Source organism: Asterias rubens, chromosome 7 (genome assembly GCF_902459465.1).
Source record: "Asterias rubens chromosome 7, eAstRub1.3, whole genome shotgun sequence".
Lineage (NCBI taxonomy): Eukaryota > Metazoa > Echinodermata > Asteroidea > Forcipulatida > Asteriidae > Asterias > Asterias rubens.
Genome location: NC_047068.1, coordinates 18,068,171 through 18,087,013, shown reverse-complemented (window position 1 = coordinate 18,087,013; position 18,843 = coordinate 18,068,171). Strand labels below are relative to the sequence as shown.

The following is an 18,843-nucleotide window of genomic DNA, read 5'->3' as shown; positions in this document are numbered from 1 at the left end:
GCATCACACCAATTTTATTCATGATTCTATCAAAAACCATTAAAAATCATTAAATACCTGATTATGAAAGGAAATGTCAACCCACAGTAATAACTAAAGTAGGACAAATGTTTACATTGAGGCAATAAATAAACAAAACTCATCAGAAAATTGCAACTCACACAAATCAGTCTATTTAACAGGCAGGAAAGTCAGTTAACTGACAAAATCGCTTAACAAGGATTCTCCTTAAGGTGCTGAAAGCTTGTGAGTTTTGTCTGGTTACCCGTGTAAACGTGCTAAGCAGATATCTAAGATGAGAACTATTCCGCCATGTTTAAAATTCTGATAATTTGTTAAACTCAATGTCAAATCTTCTCTAAGTTTTCCACTACACCAAAGAATAAACAATTCCAGTATCACAGTTCAGTAATTATTCATATTTTTTAACAGACTAAAATATTGGTTTTACTAAGTATTGCCCACAGTAAACATTTCCTTGCAATAATAAATTTATTAACTTGGGTTGACTTTCCTTAAAATAATTCTCAAAGTACAAAGCCATGAAAAAAATATTGGTCATTAAGATTGATAAACCTGAGTTTATTTTGGTACAATCATTGCATCTATTTTCTTCCTCCAAATGCAAAAGTTTTCCCTGACTTCTTAGCACAGATATTAAAGGCAAAGTATACCCTTGGTTTTTGGAACCATTCTATTGTTTTGATGCTATATAAATGTAGATGTATACAATAAGACTAACATCTAAACATTTCGTTTCAAAAATCAGTCGCGCAGATATCTCACGCGGGAAGAATAATCCGCAATAGGAATACAAAATCTTAGAAAAGTTACATGGTAACGCTTCTCAGATTCAAATTTTGGGCCATAAAAACTGTATCTTTTTATATTACAACATTGCTTTGAACCAAAATGTTTCTCAAAATGCCTTATACCAACAAATGCTGCTGTAGGCTTTTAACCAAGGATTATTATTGCAATTCACTTAAAGAGTGATTACCAACAAATACCTTCTCTTTAAATCCAATATTTTGCTCTCAACATCAACTCATTTGGGGTTCTGGTTGAAAACTGTCCAACTAGATTGATCTATAAAACCGAACCCAAGGATGCAAATTTATTGAATGAGTCATGTACCTCATTAGTGGAACTTCTCCTGGAGTTTCCAAAATCCCTCTCCGCCGTTTACTCACACAGATCTCAGTCAGCATGCACTTAAACACTGCTGAATCATTCGGCGGAAGCTTTTTCATGAACTTTGTGAAGGGTCTTATTTTTTTTCGCCTGGCCGTTGGTTTCTACTTGGAAAGTCACAAAGTCCGACATCAACGAAAGTCCTCCTTGAGTTTCCACAATCCCTCTCCACCGTTCACTCTCTGGAACACACATATCTCAGTCAGCATGGACTTAAACAACGCCGAATCATTCGATGGAAGCTTTCCCCTGAACTTGTGAAGGATCTCATTCGTTGTCGCCTGGCCATTGGTCTCTGCCTGGAAGGACACAAAGTCCCGAATGTCCACGAGAAGATCATGCTGCGGGAGGACAACAGATGTCTGATTGTCTGTATCCGTGGCGGAGACATTGTTGCGCTTCCGTATCTGAGCTAGGAGGGATCCTGAAGATGGAAGGGCCGTGGTCTTGGTACTGTTCTGTGATGCTGCAGTTTCTATCAACTCCTTACCGGAGAAGTGTGTTGGCTTTGGGACAGATATCGGCTTCTGCTTAGTAAAAACAAAAACAAAACAAAAACAGGTTAATTTCATACATGGCAGAAGTATAATAATATTGATCAAGTTTCAGTTGCTAAATCATTGGAAGAGGGGTTTGATTCCAAATCATGACACTTGAAGCAAGGTACTTGACCGTAATTGCTTCTCTTTACCAAGGAGTATAATTGGGAACCTGAAAAGGCTGGTTGTTTTTGAGTAAAACCCTTAGCACTAATTTAAGCTAGGGTTTGTATGGTCCCTGGGAGTTGACCAAGTTAAAGGAAGGGCTTAAAAATTGTCATTACATGGTTTTACCGCAAACCTTTACTGTATAATTATCCCTTTTCATATCGGGTATACTTGTAGTATACCCGATGAAAAGGGATAATTATACAGTAAAGGTTTGCGGTAACATCATGGAATGATAACCTCTAAACGAGTTGGGGTGGTTCTGAAAGGAATTGGTTTCTCCAGAAGACGACCAGAACATACCGATCGAAACATCTAGTTAAAACCAATGGTTCTTTTCAGAACCACCTCAACTCATTTAAAGGTTGTAATTAGATGGCGGTACCACAAACCTTTACTATATTTTATTTCCACCCAGCAAAGTTTCAAATCCTACTTAATAATTATGTTGTAAAGCGCCTTCATCTAGCTACAAGGATATTTAGTGTGCAATATATTGTTTGTGCTATCATTCTACACAGTATAAAGATAAGAGAAACAGACTTAATGACAATAAAATATTTTACCTGCTTTTTGATCTTTCCTTGTAACAGCTTACTGCCACCGAGCAAACCAGCTACTTTGTTGTTTGACTTCTGCCCAAACCTTGGTCTGTATAGCAAAATAAATTATTAAAAAAGAACAAATAAATTGGCAATTCGTTCCAGTTATTTATCGTGGATTCTGCAAAGAACTATCACCAGTAACATTGAGTGACACATTACAAAATCAAATCTCAGTTAGTACGTTTTTTTTGTTTCTCTGTTTCCACAACACAAAACAAAAGTGAAAACCTACATTAATTGGGGATGAAAACAAATAATAAGGAAACATTACATTTCAAGAACACTTTGGATGGGATCTAATGCTGCAATTCTTGTGTTTTGTAAAATGCAGGTAAAAGAACCTACATAGAGTACAGTCATTGCAATAGAAGGGGTGTACGAAGATATTTCTGGAGCCAATTTCACGAAAATCTAAGATTGATTGATTAACTGTGCTTCAATCTTAGTTGCTAAAATCCTGAGTGATGATTTTGAGAACTCATCTTAAGATGAACCTCAGTGCTTTGTGAAATCGAGCAAATGGCCCAATTTCATTGAGCTGATCAAGATGTTCATAAGATTAAAAAATAGTTTTATTTTTGTTTAAAAAAACCAAATTAATGACAGAAATAAAGACAACAATTTACTTCTTAGGCGGGGTTGTGGTGCCTCCAGAGGCTCCAGATCCAGTCCATGTAGGTAACCCTGAGGTGGCTCGATGGCAGTGACGTCTGGAATCTTTGAGGGCCTTGACGGCATCCCTAGCAACCCGTTCTGCTTCTCCCTCTACGAGTAGATAATCAGGGCTAGCTGCCTCCATGATGTTATCATGCTGCAAGGCGCTGTGTACTCCTTCAAAGTAAAAGGATTTCAGGGGTGAGAGTCATTACTAACGAAAAAGTCTGAAACTTGGATGCAAATTCAAAGGTATGTTGAAATGATGCCATTTCTACAGTTTGGTAACCCCTGGGGTTATAGATTTCAAGGAGTGTTTGGAGACAGTCTCCAAAGCACTAGAGAAGTAGACAATAAGCAGGATTTTTTTTTTTTTTGTGAAAAATATTGTCTGATTTTCTTCACCAGGCTGACATAAAAAAGACTGAATTCAGCCAGAAATCTGAACAATCTCATCCCTGGGATAAATCCCAGTGGGATTTACAAGACACAGATATTGTGAACTCACTGCATATTAGCATGGATTATTTTCTGCATACAAAGTATCTTGACACTGCTCTAGAGTTGCAAAGGTTGTGGCTTTGAATCCCATCAGAGTAATATGCCTGTGATTTCTTTTCACAGAACTCGGGAAAGTACTGAGCATACAGAGCTAACATACATCGATGTATACCGGTAAACCAAAATGAAATATTCTTTATCCCCAATGCAAATTTAACATCTATTAAAGTATCTGGTAGTTTCACATGACATCAAGTTAGTAATATAGTATACCAATAGCAGTTTCCAGGAAATATGTAAATGCCCATAAATAAGTATGATTCAAGTGAGTTTGCTATCAGAAAGAGAGTTCCACAGGGCCGGGCCCGCATTGGAGAAGGCTTGGTCTCCTGCTTTAGTGTTTGTTCAATGCTCAAAGGTTGAGAGAGAAAGAACGTAGGTTGTGAGTTGGTTGATGTTAAAGGTAAACTAACCTGATTTCTTGAATAGTTTGCTGAGGACATAGTCATCTTTCTGTGCATCGCTCTGTTCATCCTTTGGCTCTCCGTGTTCCGACTTGGGTTGATATGCAGTGTGCTTGGCTAAGTGAGCAATACGATGTCCATCAAGCCCTGTAAAAGACAGAATAGCACTGAATAAATCCCTCAATAGTTACACACCATTACACACACCGTCTGTCTGTCATTGGTTTATTGCTGGATAAACACAGAGACCTACCCTGCTCATGTGACCACGTTTCAAAAATTTGCCTACATTAGTAAAAAACAATGGCGATTTTTTTTGGTGATTTTCGAGATTTGTGTGTAACCGATTAGGCACTCATTGTGATTTTAAGGACCCCGACCATAAGACACGGCTGATAATCTGCCATGGTATATTAATGGAAATCCTTAGTTGTTCCTAGCGTTACAAAATGTCTGCCTCAAGTCTGACCATAAAAGACTTGAAAATAAACATGCTATCCGACATAAAGTGGTTAACATGGTTATCAATATGTCCAAGTTTGACTTACTTGCATCCTTTTTCTTTTTCCTTCTCTTTCTCTCAGCATTGCTCTTCTCCCCTTTACTCGTTCCAGCCTGATCTCCCATCTCTACATCCAAGGATTGCCTTCCATTACTCCTTGAAGTTATCCCTGCCTCCGATTCAACACCATTCTCCGCAGACCTGCTGCATCCAGGAATATCTTCCGGCGAAACACCATTTTGAATTTCGCTTTTCACCTCTCCAGTTTCCATTTTGGAATCATGGTTTTCCATCCTCCTTACTCCATTCCTTTCCTTCCTTCCCTGAAGTTCTGTCTTGACTCTCCTCTCGATGGACTTTTTCCTCGCTGGTCTGTGGGCAGTTGTCGGGACCTTGACGTCCGAGCCGACGCCAGCAAAGATGGCGCTGGTCTCCGTGCCGTGCTGGTTGCTGTCTGAAGTCAAGGTAAAAAGTTCAAAGAGGTCGTTGGATTTGAAGAAGCGACGTTGACGAGGATCCTTTAAGACACGATTGGTAAGGAACTGCTTGAAGATTTGCCTGTCGCAAAAATAATAAGTACAATCTTAAACTTAAAAAAAGAACATCTGTAAAAGTAATAATACTTATATAGTGCATTTTACAATAATGTATCAATGTGTTTTACATAAGTGCTCTTGTCATTAATAATAATAATAATAATAACGGCTTCTTATATTGCGCTCAGGTCTGTCACACATTATTACCCCTGGTCACTGGGCCTTAAATCATTCATTAAACCATCTCAGCTCCCTGGGGAGTATAAAGCTGCTAGCTGCTGAAGGCTTTTTCAATTACACTATCAACTTCTACCAACACATGTACCCATTTATACCCCTGGGTGAAGAGAAGCTATTATAGTGAAGTGTCTTTTGCATAAGGACACAAGTGTCAGGACAGGGCTTTGAACCAACACCCCGATGACTTAACCACCAGAACTTGAATTTGATGCTCGGCCATGACAATCTGTAGCAATCTAGGCCCCAACTTCATCCACTAAGTGATGGAGTAACCCAAAGAAGTACACAAATGTGGGAAGGTTCCACTAGTTATTGGCTTCCCAGTAACCATACAGGGTTTAATAATTCAACAACTAAATTCTAAGCGTGCCGTGGCCAAGCAGTCTAGGTCACCGAACCCCAGCTCTGTCAGCAGCATCCTAGTGGATGATATCCATGCCTACACCCTTACAGACTGTGAAGGGGGTAACCCTGTTTCAGCCTCAGGAGTAGGTGGCAACGTGCCCCTGGTGGCAGTTAATTGTTGCCCTCACCTTTAAGTGGCCGTTTGTAGCCTGTTGATGTTAGGCTAATTTTTTTTTAAGTGCCACCGCTTTAAAGACGGACAGATAAAAGAAAGAAAACAGTGGGGCAATTAGTACCTGTGGTAAATCTTCTCCTCTATTGCCCCAGCTGTGATGAGCCGATAGATAGTGACTTGGCGTGTCTGGCCAATACGCCACGCCCGTTCCCTGGCCTGGGTGTCCGTGCTCGGGTTCCAATCAGGGTCAAAGATGACCACCCGGTTAGCTCCGGTCAGATTCACACCAAGGCCGCCTACTCGTGTGGTCAGCAAGAAGACAAAGATTGATGGGTCCTGTTTAAGAGATGGAAAATGTTATACTGTTGTTTTAAAGGCTGTTTGGTTGAGATGGGAGTAGAACTTCACAAGCTACAGAATGCGAAAGCTACAGAATGTGAAAGCATCATAATGCAAAAGCTACAGAATGTGAAAGCTACAGAATGTGAAAGATTCAGAATGTGAATTGACTTACATTGTTATACTGCTGTATCAAAGGCTGTCTGGATGAGATTGGAGTAGTACCATCCATCCTCATGTAGGTGTAGGTTTTCTTCACAAAGTCCTCAATAATGTCCAGCATCTTAGAAACAAACAACAAGAACATTACAATCTGAATATTTTCTTAAATCCTCATTCCCATGTCCTCTTTGACTTTACATGTAGGTGGCCTCGGTCCTCCAATATCTTGCTCTCCTATGTAATTCCATCCCAATGTTTGGACTTGGATAATATTGGATTGCCTGACTCAGTAATAAGTGAATGTGAGTTGGTCTTACAGCCTTCAGTCCTTCTGAACCCTTCACTCCAGCCAAGTGATTATAGAAGGATTTGTGAGGTACAACACATAAGGCTTTTAATGGTTCTTTTCATAAATGATTCAAGGAAGTTTTAGAGTCACAATGGATGATTTTGTTCAAAGGTCCCCAAGGTCAAGTGCATGTCATGTCTCAAGTCTTCAAGGTCAACGCTCAGTCAAGTTTCATGCATCTCCTTGCGGTCCCATCGCGTTTGTGCACGCAGCATCACCAGTGTGCCATCTAGTTCTTAAATATATAACTCTATGGTCATAACTTATCTCAACATTTTTCTTGTCAGATCATTTGTCCCCAATAAGTTTATCTTTGTCTTGTGCTAATTAATTATTTAAGTAACTATTTCATTAATTTGTTAAGTATTTCTTTTCTTTTTTCTTTTTGCTTCTCAAGGCACTCCACTACAAGCCTTGGCTCAATAGGATTGTGCCTCCACAATGTTGTCTTCTCAGGATGGAAATAAATGTTATAATAATAATAATAATAATAATAATAATAATAATAATAATAATAATAATAATAATAATAATAATAATAATAATAATAATAATAATAATAATAATGTGCATTTATATAGCGCTTAATACCAGGTTTCCAAGCGCTGAAAAAGCAATGGAAGTGCTTATACTTAGTTATGAAAGCCATGAAATGAGCCCAGTTCAATCACAAAATGATAAGACAAAAACAGAATCGACAACCCTGGACACTAACCTGTTTACTCTGTGAGAACAGCAACACCCTGTGGTTCTGCTTACTCCATAGCTTCAGCAACGAGTTAATAACGATCATCTTCCCGGAGCGTTGCCAATAACCATACTGCATTGCAGGATCGTTCGCTGCCTGCACGGCCTCTAGGCTGGTGTCTCCTTTGATGATGCGCGGACCGCCGCTCACCAGGTCAGGATGGTTGCAGATCTTACGCAGCGTTATCAGACCTGCAAACACCTGTGTAGAGTGTGAGGTCAGGTTATTACTACAGGTCAAAGGTCATACGTCAATCTAAATCACAGTTCTCACAGGCATGTAGTTTCATCTTTGAGAGGGCGAGGCCATTTTCATTTTTCAAAGGTACCCCACCCCTAAAATCCTCTATAGTATTCCTGAAATTCCCAGAACACAGCAAAGAAACAAAGTAACTCGATATACCCCTTGGTAAAGAGAAGCAATTATAAGACACAAGTGTCATGACTGGGATTTGAACACACACCCAATGACTTTACCATCAGACCTTGAATCAAACGCTCAAAACCGCTCGGCCATCACACCCTGTAAGTCTTATTTAGAAAGCTGGACATTTTGTAAAAAAAACTTTGATTTTTTGCCATTGGGTTTCATGTATCAGAAGGTTTGTGTGAAACGGTTTCGGGATCTCTCGGTCAAGGATCTTGAACCCACACCAATTTTGTTATTATTTATTCATTATTGATATCCAAAAGCGGATAGCCGCCACTTACAGGTATCATTTAAAACTATATATAAATATAAATATATATAAAGTTGAAAATTACAGTTTCATAAAATTGATAAAAACATTATTATCAATAGACAAAAATAGTACACCTAAGCCCACATAAAACAGACCGTGGCACACCAACAAGTACACAAACACACACAACACCAAAATTAAAAAACAATACTTTTACCTGATATTCCCTGTTCAGAATCAGCTGACATTCCTTGGAGTTGAGGTAATCCTTGTAGATCTGAATCTGCTCCTCAGAGAGACGACAGAATAGGACCTGCTCACTCTTACTAGGGAGATTCAGGTTTTGCTTGACGTCTGCCTTGAGTCGTCTCAAGAGGTATGGGTTGATGGTGTCACGGAGCACCGAGGCACACTTGTAGGCTGTCTGAACCTGTGTTTGAAAGACAATACAGATATGTGAAATGGTCTAGTCTAGGATATCAATGACCTTGACTCCCCCAGGGCATTGCACTGTGCCTCAGCGCCTTAGAACAAACTCTTGATTTTGGCGCTCTACAAATGACCTTTAATTGACTGATTGATTGATTGATTGCACTTTGGAGCAAACAGTGAAATAAAAAATACCTTGACTTAGTGTTAACTACCAGCAGTCACTTAAGAAATTGAGATAATTATGAAATATTTCTGCATTGGTGCATTAGTAAAACTGCTAATGCTGATCTTCTTTGGATTCCATTATATACTATTCAATTTTTTGACTAAGATTGGGCACATCTCACAGCCTTTTTGTTTGCTGCTATCAGGTCTTCAAAGCGACACTGCTGTAATGCTGATACAACAGACACTTCCTTCCTTGTCTTCTCTCGATTGGGTGCTCGGCTAGTACAGACCTTGATCACGGTGTAGCCATCTTAATTTTACTCCATTCAAACCCATTGCAACCAAACTGAGGCTGAAATAATAGTCTGGTGCCATGTTTGCGCAATTAATGTTAGCATTCATTACTGTTATGGAAACAGGAAACATGACCAAGATGGCGACAACTTGATAAAGGTCTATAACGATTTAGTTGGCTTCACAACCAGAATAAATGAAATGAAATGTACTAAATACCTGTACTTGAGTAGCATTTGAGTAGCCTCCTATCGTAATGGGAACAGAGAACTTCTCCATGAAGACTGGGAGTGTCCCCAGTTTGCCTGGGAAGACAAAGTCAATCAGAGACCAAAGCTCACGTAGATTATTCTGCATCGGGGAACCAGACAGGATCAGCCGATGACATGTACGAAACTGTTGGAGAAAAGGGTTTAGGAATTTAAATGTGGCTGAGTGGTCTGATGCACCAGACTCAATTTCTGGGCCAAACTTCATATAGCCTGTAAGCACAAGACAATACACTTAACCATGTCGAGGCCGAGTGGTGAAGAGCATTGAATTCAAGTTCTGGTGGTTCATCAGAGTGTGGGTTTGAATCCCAGTCATGGCACTTGTTTCCTTGAGCAAGATACTTTACTATAATTGCTTCTCTTCACCCAGGTGTAGAGGTTCTCTTCACGAGGGTAGAGGTTGATATTTTGTATGAAAAAGCCTTTGGAGCACTACGGTTGCCCAGGTTGTATATACTCACCACTCAGGGAGCTGAGAAAGATGACAGGAATGTTATTGGCTCTACGACCAGGCCACTCATGTAAAGCCCATTGAGATGGTTATTTTGAAATAATTATGATAATTGTGGCTTCTTATATAGCGCACATGTCCGTCACCCAGTGTAACATACAGTATTTCCTGCCAGATGTGGGACTATGTTTGAATTATGAGACCTAATTCTGATAGCACCATGTAATGTTTTACAAGGTGCTGTGGCGTAATTTGCTGCCGATCAGACCAGGAACACCGGGGCGAACCCCTTCTCTTTTCGATAAGTGCACTGGGTTCTTTTACATGCATTACATAACACATTGGACCAACGGCTTAACATCCCATCCTAAGGACTAAACAATGGTGAAGTGTCTTGCTTAAGGACACCAGTGTCACGGCTGGGAAATGGAACACACACTCTGCTGATCAGAAACACCAGAGTTTGAATTTGTTGCTCTAAGGCCTTACCTGTTTACAAGCTTGAGTGACGGCAGCATCAGGATTACGGATCTTATGTCCTTCATCCAGGACTATATAATGCCATGTATGCTGTAGTAGGAGCTTCTCTTGAATACGCACAGCTGAATAAGACGTAACTAGAGTTCCATGGCAGAGTGCTATGTCATGGATTAGCGCCCTCTGCAGACAAACAACAGAAAGTAATCGATCAAATTAAAGAAGGGCTCAAATTCAGTTTTGTGATGCACTCATTTTCAAATAGAGTCCTTATCAAAGTGAGAAAACCACTGTAAAAGTCCACTTTAAACCTCACGTTTAAATGTCATTATGTTTGATACCCTTCAAGTACATTTTTTTTTTAACCCCAAAATTGTTTCATGACGTCATCTTTTAAATATATTGTCTATACATTTTTGCACAGAGGATCATTTTTCAATCCTGAATTTTGATGATATTTAATCAAAAAGGCATTGAGTTTGACATTTTGTCTAGCCCAAAAAGTAAGTGATTAAATTTTTTAATGCAAGTTCCCTAAAGGCTAAAAAAGGCTTCTCTTTGTAAAGGGGCTGCAAGAATAAAATATTAAAATGAGAATGAGCTAAAGGTAGATAATCCTCTTAAAACAGTCTAGATTGTGAAATGGAGGCAACATGCACCAGACAAGGAGTTCCAAACAGATGCAGTATGTGGAATAAGGCTGTTGTGTAATGCATATAGAAAAAAGAACATATATCTTACCTTTGATCCAGTGTGTGATCCGGAGTCATGTAAGATGGCTACCCTCATCTCTGGGTACCACTTATGGAACTCCTTGACCCATTGATGCATGACTGTAGCTGGACATACAATGAGCACCGGGCCAAGACCAATGTATCTACAAACAAGACAAGTATAAGTGGTATGTTTAGGTTGGTTGGGTTGGTGTAGTGGTTTCTTTCCTCGCCTTCCATTTCTAGGACCCTGGTTCGAATCCCACCAGGGACACTATGTAGATTGGGTTTTTAGTCCCTACCTGACTGTGTTGGTTTTCCATGGAATCATTCTCTGGGTTGGTTTTACCCCACATCTAAAACTAATCCTTTGTGCTGGTAACTCCTGGAGTCGGTCCAGTCGATCTCAAGGGTCTTTCTCAGGGTTCCCGCTGTTTCCAGAAGCACCGCCTTATGTAACAGATCTACAACAAAAGTTGTACTACTTCATCTAAATGGTTCCCTAGTGCTTTATGAATGGTGCCAAGTGCTCCAACCATCACAGGGACTACTTTCACTTTCACTCACCAAATCTTACCAAGTTCCCTGGCCAGGGGTTGATTTCATAGAGCTGCTTAAGCAGAAAATGTTGCTTAATTCTGATAAGCAAAACTAAGCAGGATATCAATTAAATTTTGAACATGTCAACGGTATTTTAGCTGGCAATCGTATTCTGGTAAGCATACTTGCGGGCTAGATTTCTAGCTTACCTGGAACCAGGATTGCGTAGCTTGCTCCCTCTGAGTCCAGCTAAGAATGCAATCATCTGAATGGTCTTCCCAAGACCCATCTCATCTCCAATGATGCCCCCAGCCTGCTGCTGATGGAGCTCCCACAACCACTTCACTCCAACCTTCTGATACCTGCAACCCAAGGAAAAAAACAATAACGGTTTTATTTACAAAATTTCAAGCTTTCTAAATAAATCTTGAAGATATAGGGTGTCACGGCCAAGCGGTTTAGAGCATTGAATTCAAGTTGTGGTGGTTAAGTCATCAAGGTGTGGGTTAGAAACCTGGCCATTATACTTGTATCCTTGAGCAAGATGCTTTACTATAATTGTTTCTCTTCACCCATACTCTTCCTTGTTACGTGTTCTGGGTTCTTTTATGTGCACTAACAATCCTATGGGACCTATGGCTTTATGACCCATCGGAAGGACAAAGCAGTTATGGTAGGTGATCTTGCTCAGGGACACAGCACTCTGCTGATCAGAGACACCAGAGCTTGAGTCAGCTGCCAGTGGTTGATGAGTCAACCTTTCGATTAGTATGCTCTGAATATCTTCAGGAGAAAGATTTTGTTGAACGATCTGCCGTTGATCTCTTCCTAACTTAAGACTAATCTTAGGACTTAGGACGAGTCCCAACCCTGCACTGTAGTATGCAGACCTTAAGATTAATCCTAAGTTAGGAAGAGTTACTTGTCCTCACTCGAGATAAGAAGAGTCTTTGTGAAATCGATCCCGTACATTTAAAGCATCTGCTTACTTGTAAAGATTGCACCATATTTTGCCTGGTATGATGAGCCCACCCTCAAACTGCATTTCCTCAGGCTCTGAGTCACTATCCACCTCCCCTCTCTCAATCATCCGCTGCTTCTTCACCAACTCGGACCTACGGTTCTCTCTGCAAAGACACAAAGTACCACCAAAGTAAATTAAAAATGATTGGACATTTGTAATTATAATAGTAATAACACAGCATTTTTAAAGCGCACTTTTTTCGGTAAAACATTCAAAGGCGCTGGTCAAGAGCAAGAAGAAAACTTCATCCGATTTTTTTATAGGCTAATCTGAAGAGATGGGTTTGAGAGAATGTTGAAATCGTGAGATTTATATATCAGAGTGTTGTGTCCGAGCGGTCTAGGGCGATGGACTCAAGTTCTGTACTTAACAGAATGTGGGTCGAATCCTGGCCTGGTTAGCCGAGACACTTGTGTCCTTGAACTGTATCATAATTGCTTCTCTTTACTTAAAATGGTGACCCCTGCAAGAGCAGGAGAGTTTCCTGCGATGGACTGGCATCGTGTCCAGGGGGAACAGAATTATTCTCAGTCGTTTATTGCCAAGGAAATGGATATAATAACCCCCCAATGGAGGACATTGACATCCGTGGCCGCCATTTAATTTCAGGCCTTTTTACGGTTAAACAGTTTAACAGTTAACCAGTTAACCAGTTAAGCAGTTTAAATTGCTAACACTGGTTAAACCGTTTACTGGTTAAACAGTAAACCAGTTAAACAGTTATCCGGTTAACTGTACCAGTTCACATGATCGCTCATCTAAAGACATGCTTATCGGTCAATAAAGTAGAGACTGGGGTCCCGCTCCTTTTCTAAGACTTACTTCAATCTACGAAAATACAGATCCTGTGTAGCATCATCCTTGCATTTGAACTTCCTGTGACCGCTTTTTGAACGTTGAACTTTGACCCCATATGACTTCTTAAGGTCATCCAGACATGCTATGGTACCATCTTCAAAGTCTTCGGTTGAGATGCTTTCCTTGCGACCTCTCTTCTTGGATTTTTTCTTTGGTGTGAAACGCTCCTCATCTAAAGGTATAATAGTAATATTTTAATAGCACGTGTATCTACGGATTAGGTACTCAAGGCACTTGAACAGACAGGAATATTCTAAGACAGGTTTTTAAATTTTGTTTATTATGAGATCCATTTATGTACCACCTTATTTTACAAGGTGCTGCGACGCATTCAACAGCCATTGCCAGACACACGGGGGCAAAACCCTTCTCTTTTACGTGCAACACACAGGACCAGCAGCTTTATGACCCATAGGGCTGAGCAATAATGGTAAAGTGTCTTGCAGGGACTCACAAATGGGACTCAAACCCACACTCTGCTGATTAAAAATATGACAGACTACAATGGTGTACTGACAAACACACCAATGCCCCGCTGAGATTAATCTAAATCCAACTTTGTTGTATTGATCAACGAAAAAGAGAAAATGAATCTCACCTTCATCTGATAGGTCGTTGAACCCCGGTGTATAATCCTCATCACTCTGCTCACTGTTATTCCCATCGTTGTCCCAGTCACTCAACTCAGCATCACTCCCCCAATGGGGTTTCAGATCTTGTGTCTTCTTCGTCCTCTTGCGAGACTTTGGAAAACTCGCTGAAGTCTCACTCCTCACTGGTTTGTAAACAAAGTATGTCTCATCATCCGATGAGTCAGTTGTTTTCTTTTTGGTTTCCTTGGTAGGCTTTTTCGTCGATTTCTGCTTCAGTTTTTTCGAGAGTTCTTTTTGCTTCTGTTTGACGTCCTGTTGGACTGGTGCTATTTTATGAGTAGGTTGTGAACTTTGGGTTTTGATGGGTTCGGATTTTGATTTCATGGGAGTCGGTTTACGAGGGGTGACTTTCTTTCGACGTGTCATGTCATCTTGTGTTTTTTGTGTCATGTACTTCTCAAAGTCTGTCATGGGTTGTGGGTGGAGGTTTTTTTTACTCGTTGATGCTTTGGACTGTACCATTGAGCCAAAGGGTGTCATTTCTCCGAGGCGTATAAGACGTTCTTGTTCTGTCTCTTTTGCAGGTTGTGTTGGGATTCCCTCTGAGGTTGGGCTGCGACATAAAAGCTGTTGGTACGTCTGAACGTTTTGATCTTGACCTTCTGTAAACATAAACAAAGACAAATTAGTTTTTTTTAACCAAAGCTTCCACTTCCGCCGGGTTCAGGCTTGGTTGGTGGGTTTGAAATCAGTTCTTTTTGAAAACGTGGCTTCTGGAAAGTGAAGCCTAAGCCACTTCCAAGGCACTGCAGGCACAGCACAAAGTCAACGCTCCTACTGTCTGACTCTTCAATCATCCAAATGGTTTTAAATGACACATGAACTCCAGCTTGCAATATGGTATCATGTGGTGAGTGCATCTACACAGTACATAGTTAACCCTCCTACTGTCTGACCCTTCAATATCATCCACATGGGTGTCATGGCTGAGCATTGAATTCCGGTTCTTCAAGACTTTTCATCACGTAAGATTTTGTTTTTGCTTTGCTTACCTTCCTCATCATCTGAAACCTGTAGATTGACATCAGATCCGCTCAACTTGGTAAGTAGAGATCGCTGTCGAGCACGGAGAGTCTTGAGTTGTTTGGCCTAAAACAAGGTAAGCATTGAAGTAGCATAAATATGTCTGTCTAGTTAAAGAGGGGCTCCAACATTTAATTCAGTTTTGTGATGGACTCATTTTCTAACAGATCCTCTTAGTAGAGTCCTCATGAAAGTCTCTAACCTCACGTTAAAATGGTGTAAAATGCCATATTAGTTGATACTCCTTCATTGCAAAATTTGAAGCCTGACTTCATCGAGCGTCGAACACAAATGCATGAATCAGTTCTAAGATTCAGAATTGGTGTCTGTTCACCGGCTGTCACCTCACTTAAACGTGGACGGATTTGACATTCTTGTGGAAATACCATGACAGTTTTGTTGCTGTTTTCTCAAAAATTTAACAATGTATCTAACTTGAACTTAGTACATTCCAAAAAAGAAATGTTTCAGACAGTCTAAAGGTCAAATTCAATGTCGTGTTGATTGAATATTTTCAAAATTCAGGAAAGTAACAAAAATATTGTGCTACAAGAACGTAAAATTTATTTGAAATGTGATGCGATGTCATTCAACGCTTTTGTATTACCTAATCAAAGTAGTTAAAGGAAATTACCTTGTTGTCTCTCTTTGTGCGCATGGAGATGAGATTCCTCTGAACTTCCTTCTGAGCAAATGTTAATGGAATCGTCTTACTGTTCATGTTGGACATCACTTTAGTAATATGTCCTAGATCCTTCTTGCATGACCTGTGACACAAAGAAAATAACCAGAAAGACAAATGAAAACAGTAAACATTACCAAACTATTAACCTCACTTAAAGGTGGGGTCAATACTCAAAAAGTTATTGACCATACAAACTTACTAGGTGAGACGCACTGGAGCCGTTGATAGTATTTACTTTTTTGAGAAATATTCTTAGTAAAAATGGTTTGGATAAACTTTTGCCCAACTAATTTTGATTCATGCATAATCATTTCCCAGATATCTGAGGATTAGCAAATGCTGCATACATAGAGATGTGGTTGGTACCTACTATCACTTCACTAAATGTGGATTGATTTGATGTTCTAGTAAAAATCCAGTTGCAGTTTTTTGCTGTTTTCTCAACAAGAGGACACCTTTATTGTGTCTTTCTCGATACTTTAGCTGATAAATCAGCGTGACATTGACTCTGCTTCTTTTTGCTGAGCAAAAAATGTTTAAGCAATCTGTTATGATCTTACCTTATGTCAACCAGGACAGCATTCAGGTCCTTCTCAGCCCTCTCACGGTCCACAACTTGCTGCCTGGCCGAGATGGCCTGATCAACCTGCTCTAAGACCCCCTTCTCAAACTCCTCCTGATCGAAGACACTGACTCCTTCAAGACCCTGGAGCTCAGTGGCCTGCATCTGGTTCGGCACTGACGGGATGAGGTCCCTGTTGATTGAGAACACGCCCCCTGTACTGGTCGACGCCTCGTCTTTGCTGCTGGTCGAGGCCCCATTTTGATCGATGTTACCTGCTAGGTTTTTCAGACAGGCGCTTGCAGACGGCGTTGATGGATCTACGCCTGATGATTGGGTGTCAGTTTGTGGAATATCTGAGGTTGTAGTTGGTGGTAGCACATCTGTAGTTTCTGGAAAAGAAAAAAAAACACATTTATATTTGAAACAGTAATTTATCTGAGATCTAACTTTGAAGGCTGTGGAATTAAACAGTTAACAAAGAAAGCATGAACAAAAATTCACACATGTAAATTACTACACCCTTTTTTATTGTTCCAGTTACAACTCTGAACAAAGTTTACTTTACTTTTCTGACATCTTTTGGCTGCAAGGGTTGAGGTGAATATCGTGCTTCTAAGCAATACTTTTCTCTGCTTAGAAGTTTCTGTGCTTACAGGCTTTATGAAATCGGGCCCAGTTCTGCTCTGAGATTTTGTTAAACAGTAACATACCTTGTCCATTTTCTGGGAGGGCAAGTCCAGGAGCAGCAGCTGTACTCTGTGTCTGATCTCCATTCTCATTCTTGGCTGCTGACATCGGAGTAGCCATTCTAAGGGTTGGTGTTGAAGGTGTGTCAAACACCTGCTACAGCTCGACGTTGAATATCAGCCATCAGTCACACCTGATGTAATAAAATAGTGAAGAAGTAAGAAAGAAAACGCGATTGTATACATACACATCTCCAGGTCCTAAAGGGGCATGTAGCAATTTTTCCTCTCGTAAAGGGCGCTTCTATGACTATGAGGAAATTTAAAATTTCTTTCTTTTTCCTTTTTAGAGCAGCCTTCATAATTGAAGATAAACGCGCTGCCAGACACACCGGGGCGAACCCCTTCCCTACTGCTGGAGTATTCTTACGTGCGATGATTGTTCCTTACTCTATGGATTTTATTTACAACACATGAGATATACAGCTTTAGCTTTACGTCCCATCCGAAGGATGAAGCAATAGATGTAAGTGTCTTGCTTAAGGACACAGTGTCATGACCAGGACTCAAAACCACACTCTGCTGATCAGAAACACCAGGCAGAGGCAGCAGGGATAACTTTCCGTATGGCGCCACCACTTTTTCACTCATTTTTACAAAAAGGGATATATCAATCAGGTAAATTAGATATTTTTTATTTCGAATGAAAAAGTGGTGGCGCCATACGGAAACTTTTCCGGCATTAGAGCTCGAGTCCAGTGCTCTGCTGTTGATGGAGTCCTTACTCTATGATATGATGTAGTGATTTAGTGATACAGAACTTGGATAACTTTCCGTATGGCGCCACCACTTTTTCACTCATTTTTACAAAAAGGGATATATCAATCAGGTAAATTAGATACTATATTATTTTATTTCGAATGAAAAAGTGGTGGCGCCATACGGAAACTTTTCCCAGAACTTGTCCTACCACGCAGGGCTATCCAACCAAATTAATAATCTCATTGACTTAATTAGAAAGTGTAATGGTTAAACGTAGAGCATGGTAGGTTTACTGTTTACACTAAGTTATAAATATAATGATTACATTTGTCAACTGGAATGTCATTTACTCATTGCCCATTGTCAATGAATTCTGTATTGAATTGAATGATCACATTCACAACAATAAATATTAAAAATGTTCAGATCATCAGTATAATTTTCGGAGTTTTCTTACAATAATCTCATGAAAAGGGCAAGGATTACGGTTCAGAAATGACGTTATATAACCAAACCTTAATCTCACCTCTTTTAACTCGAACTGATCCCTTCTTTCAATGCCACAAAAACAGAAAATAATCGGGAACTTGTACCACACAAACCTTCACCATTGAAGATCCTATTCGTACAAAACGTTGTGCAAAATATTGCACTACATTATGACATCAACACAAAGGTATCAATTGAGGGCGCTATACCATGTGGACAGGTTTTTTATTTATGGGGGTGGGCGGGGCTAGGGGAGGGAGACCATTCTCAAACTGAGCTCTCTTTTTTTTACAGGATGTCCACAGTGTAAGCAACAGAGAGATAGGATGTGTGTTGTTTTTTGTTTCGTTGTTTAGGCAGATGGCTTTAAACTTCTTTATTTTTGTGTTTGCTCCATAAAAGTAACTGTAGGTTACTCTCGGTAAAAATGGCTAGATCACTCAGAAAAGTGACTAGGTTTATACTCTACTAAAGATGAGGTTACTCTTAAAAAGGTGACCAATAATACTTTAAAAGTAGCAAAGTAAAAAAGTAACTAGAAAAGTAAC

At 40.0% G+C, this 18,843-nt stretch overlaps 1 protein-coding gene across 1 annotated transcript; it reads right to left on the bottom strand.

The window, feature by feature from the left end:
• Positions 1-4: 4 nt before the first annotated feature.
• LOC117292208 (DNA excision repair protein ERCC-6-like) lies at positions 5-18,430 on the bottom strand. Its single transcript, XM_033774171.1, has 21 exons — positions 18,333-18,430; positions 17,069-17,238; positions 16,354-16,747; positions 15,743-15,875; positions 15,078-15,174; positions 14,031-14,687; positions 13,397-13,604; positions 12,540-12,677; positions 11,760-11,912; positions 11,039-11,174; positions 10,310-10,480; positions 9,317-9,493; positions 8,421-8,633; positions 7,489-7,722; positions 6,438-6,545; positions 6,045-6,259; positions 4,674-5,185; positions 4,135-4,272; positions 3,133-3,337; positions 2,468-2,552; positions 5-1,721 (listed from the first exon to the last, which is right to left on the bottom strand). The coding sequence occupies exons 2-21, from the start codon at positions 17,163-17,165 to the stop codon at positions 1,326-1,328; spliced, it is 4,467 nt and encodes a 1,488-aa protein (XP_033630062.1). The 5' UTR covers positions 17,166-17,238; positions 18,333-18,430; the 3' UTR covers positions 5-1,325.
• Between the last annotated feature and the right edge of the window lie 413 nt (positions 18,431-18,843).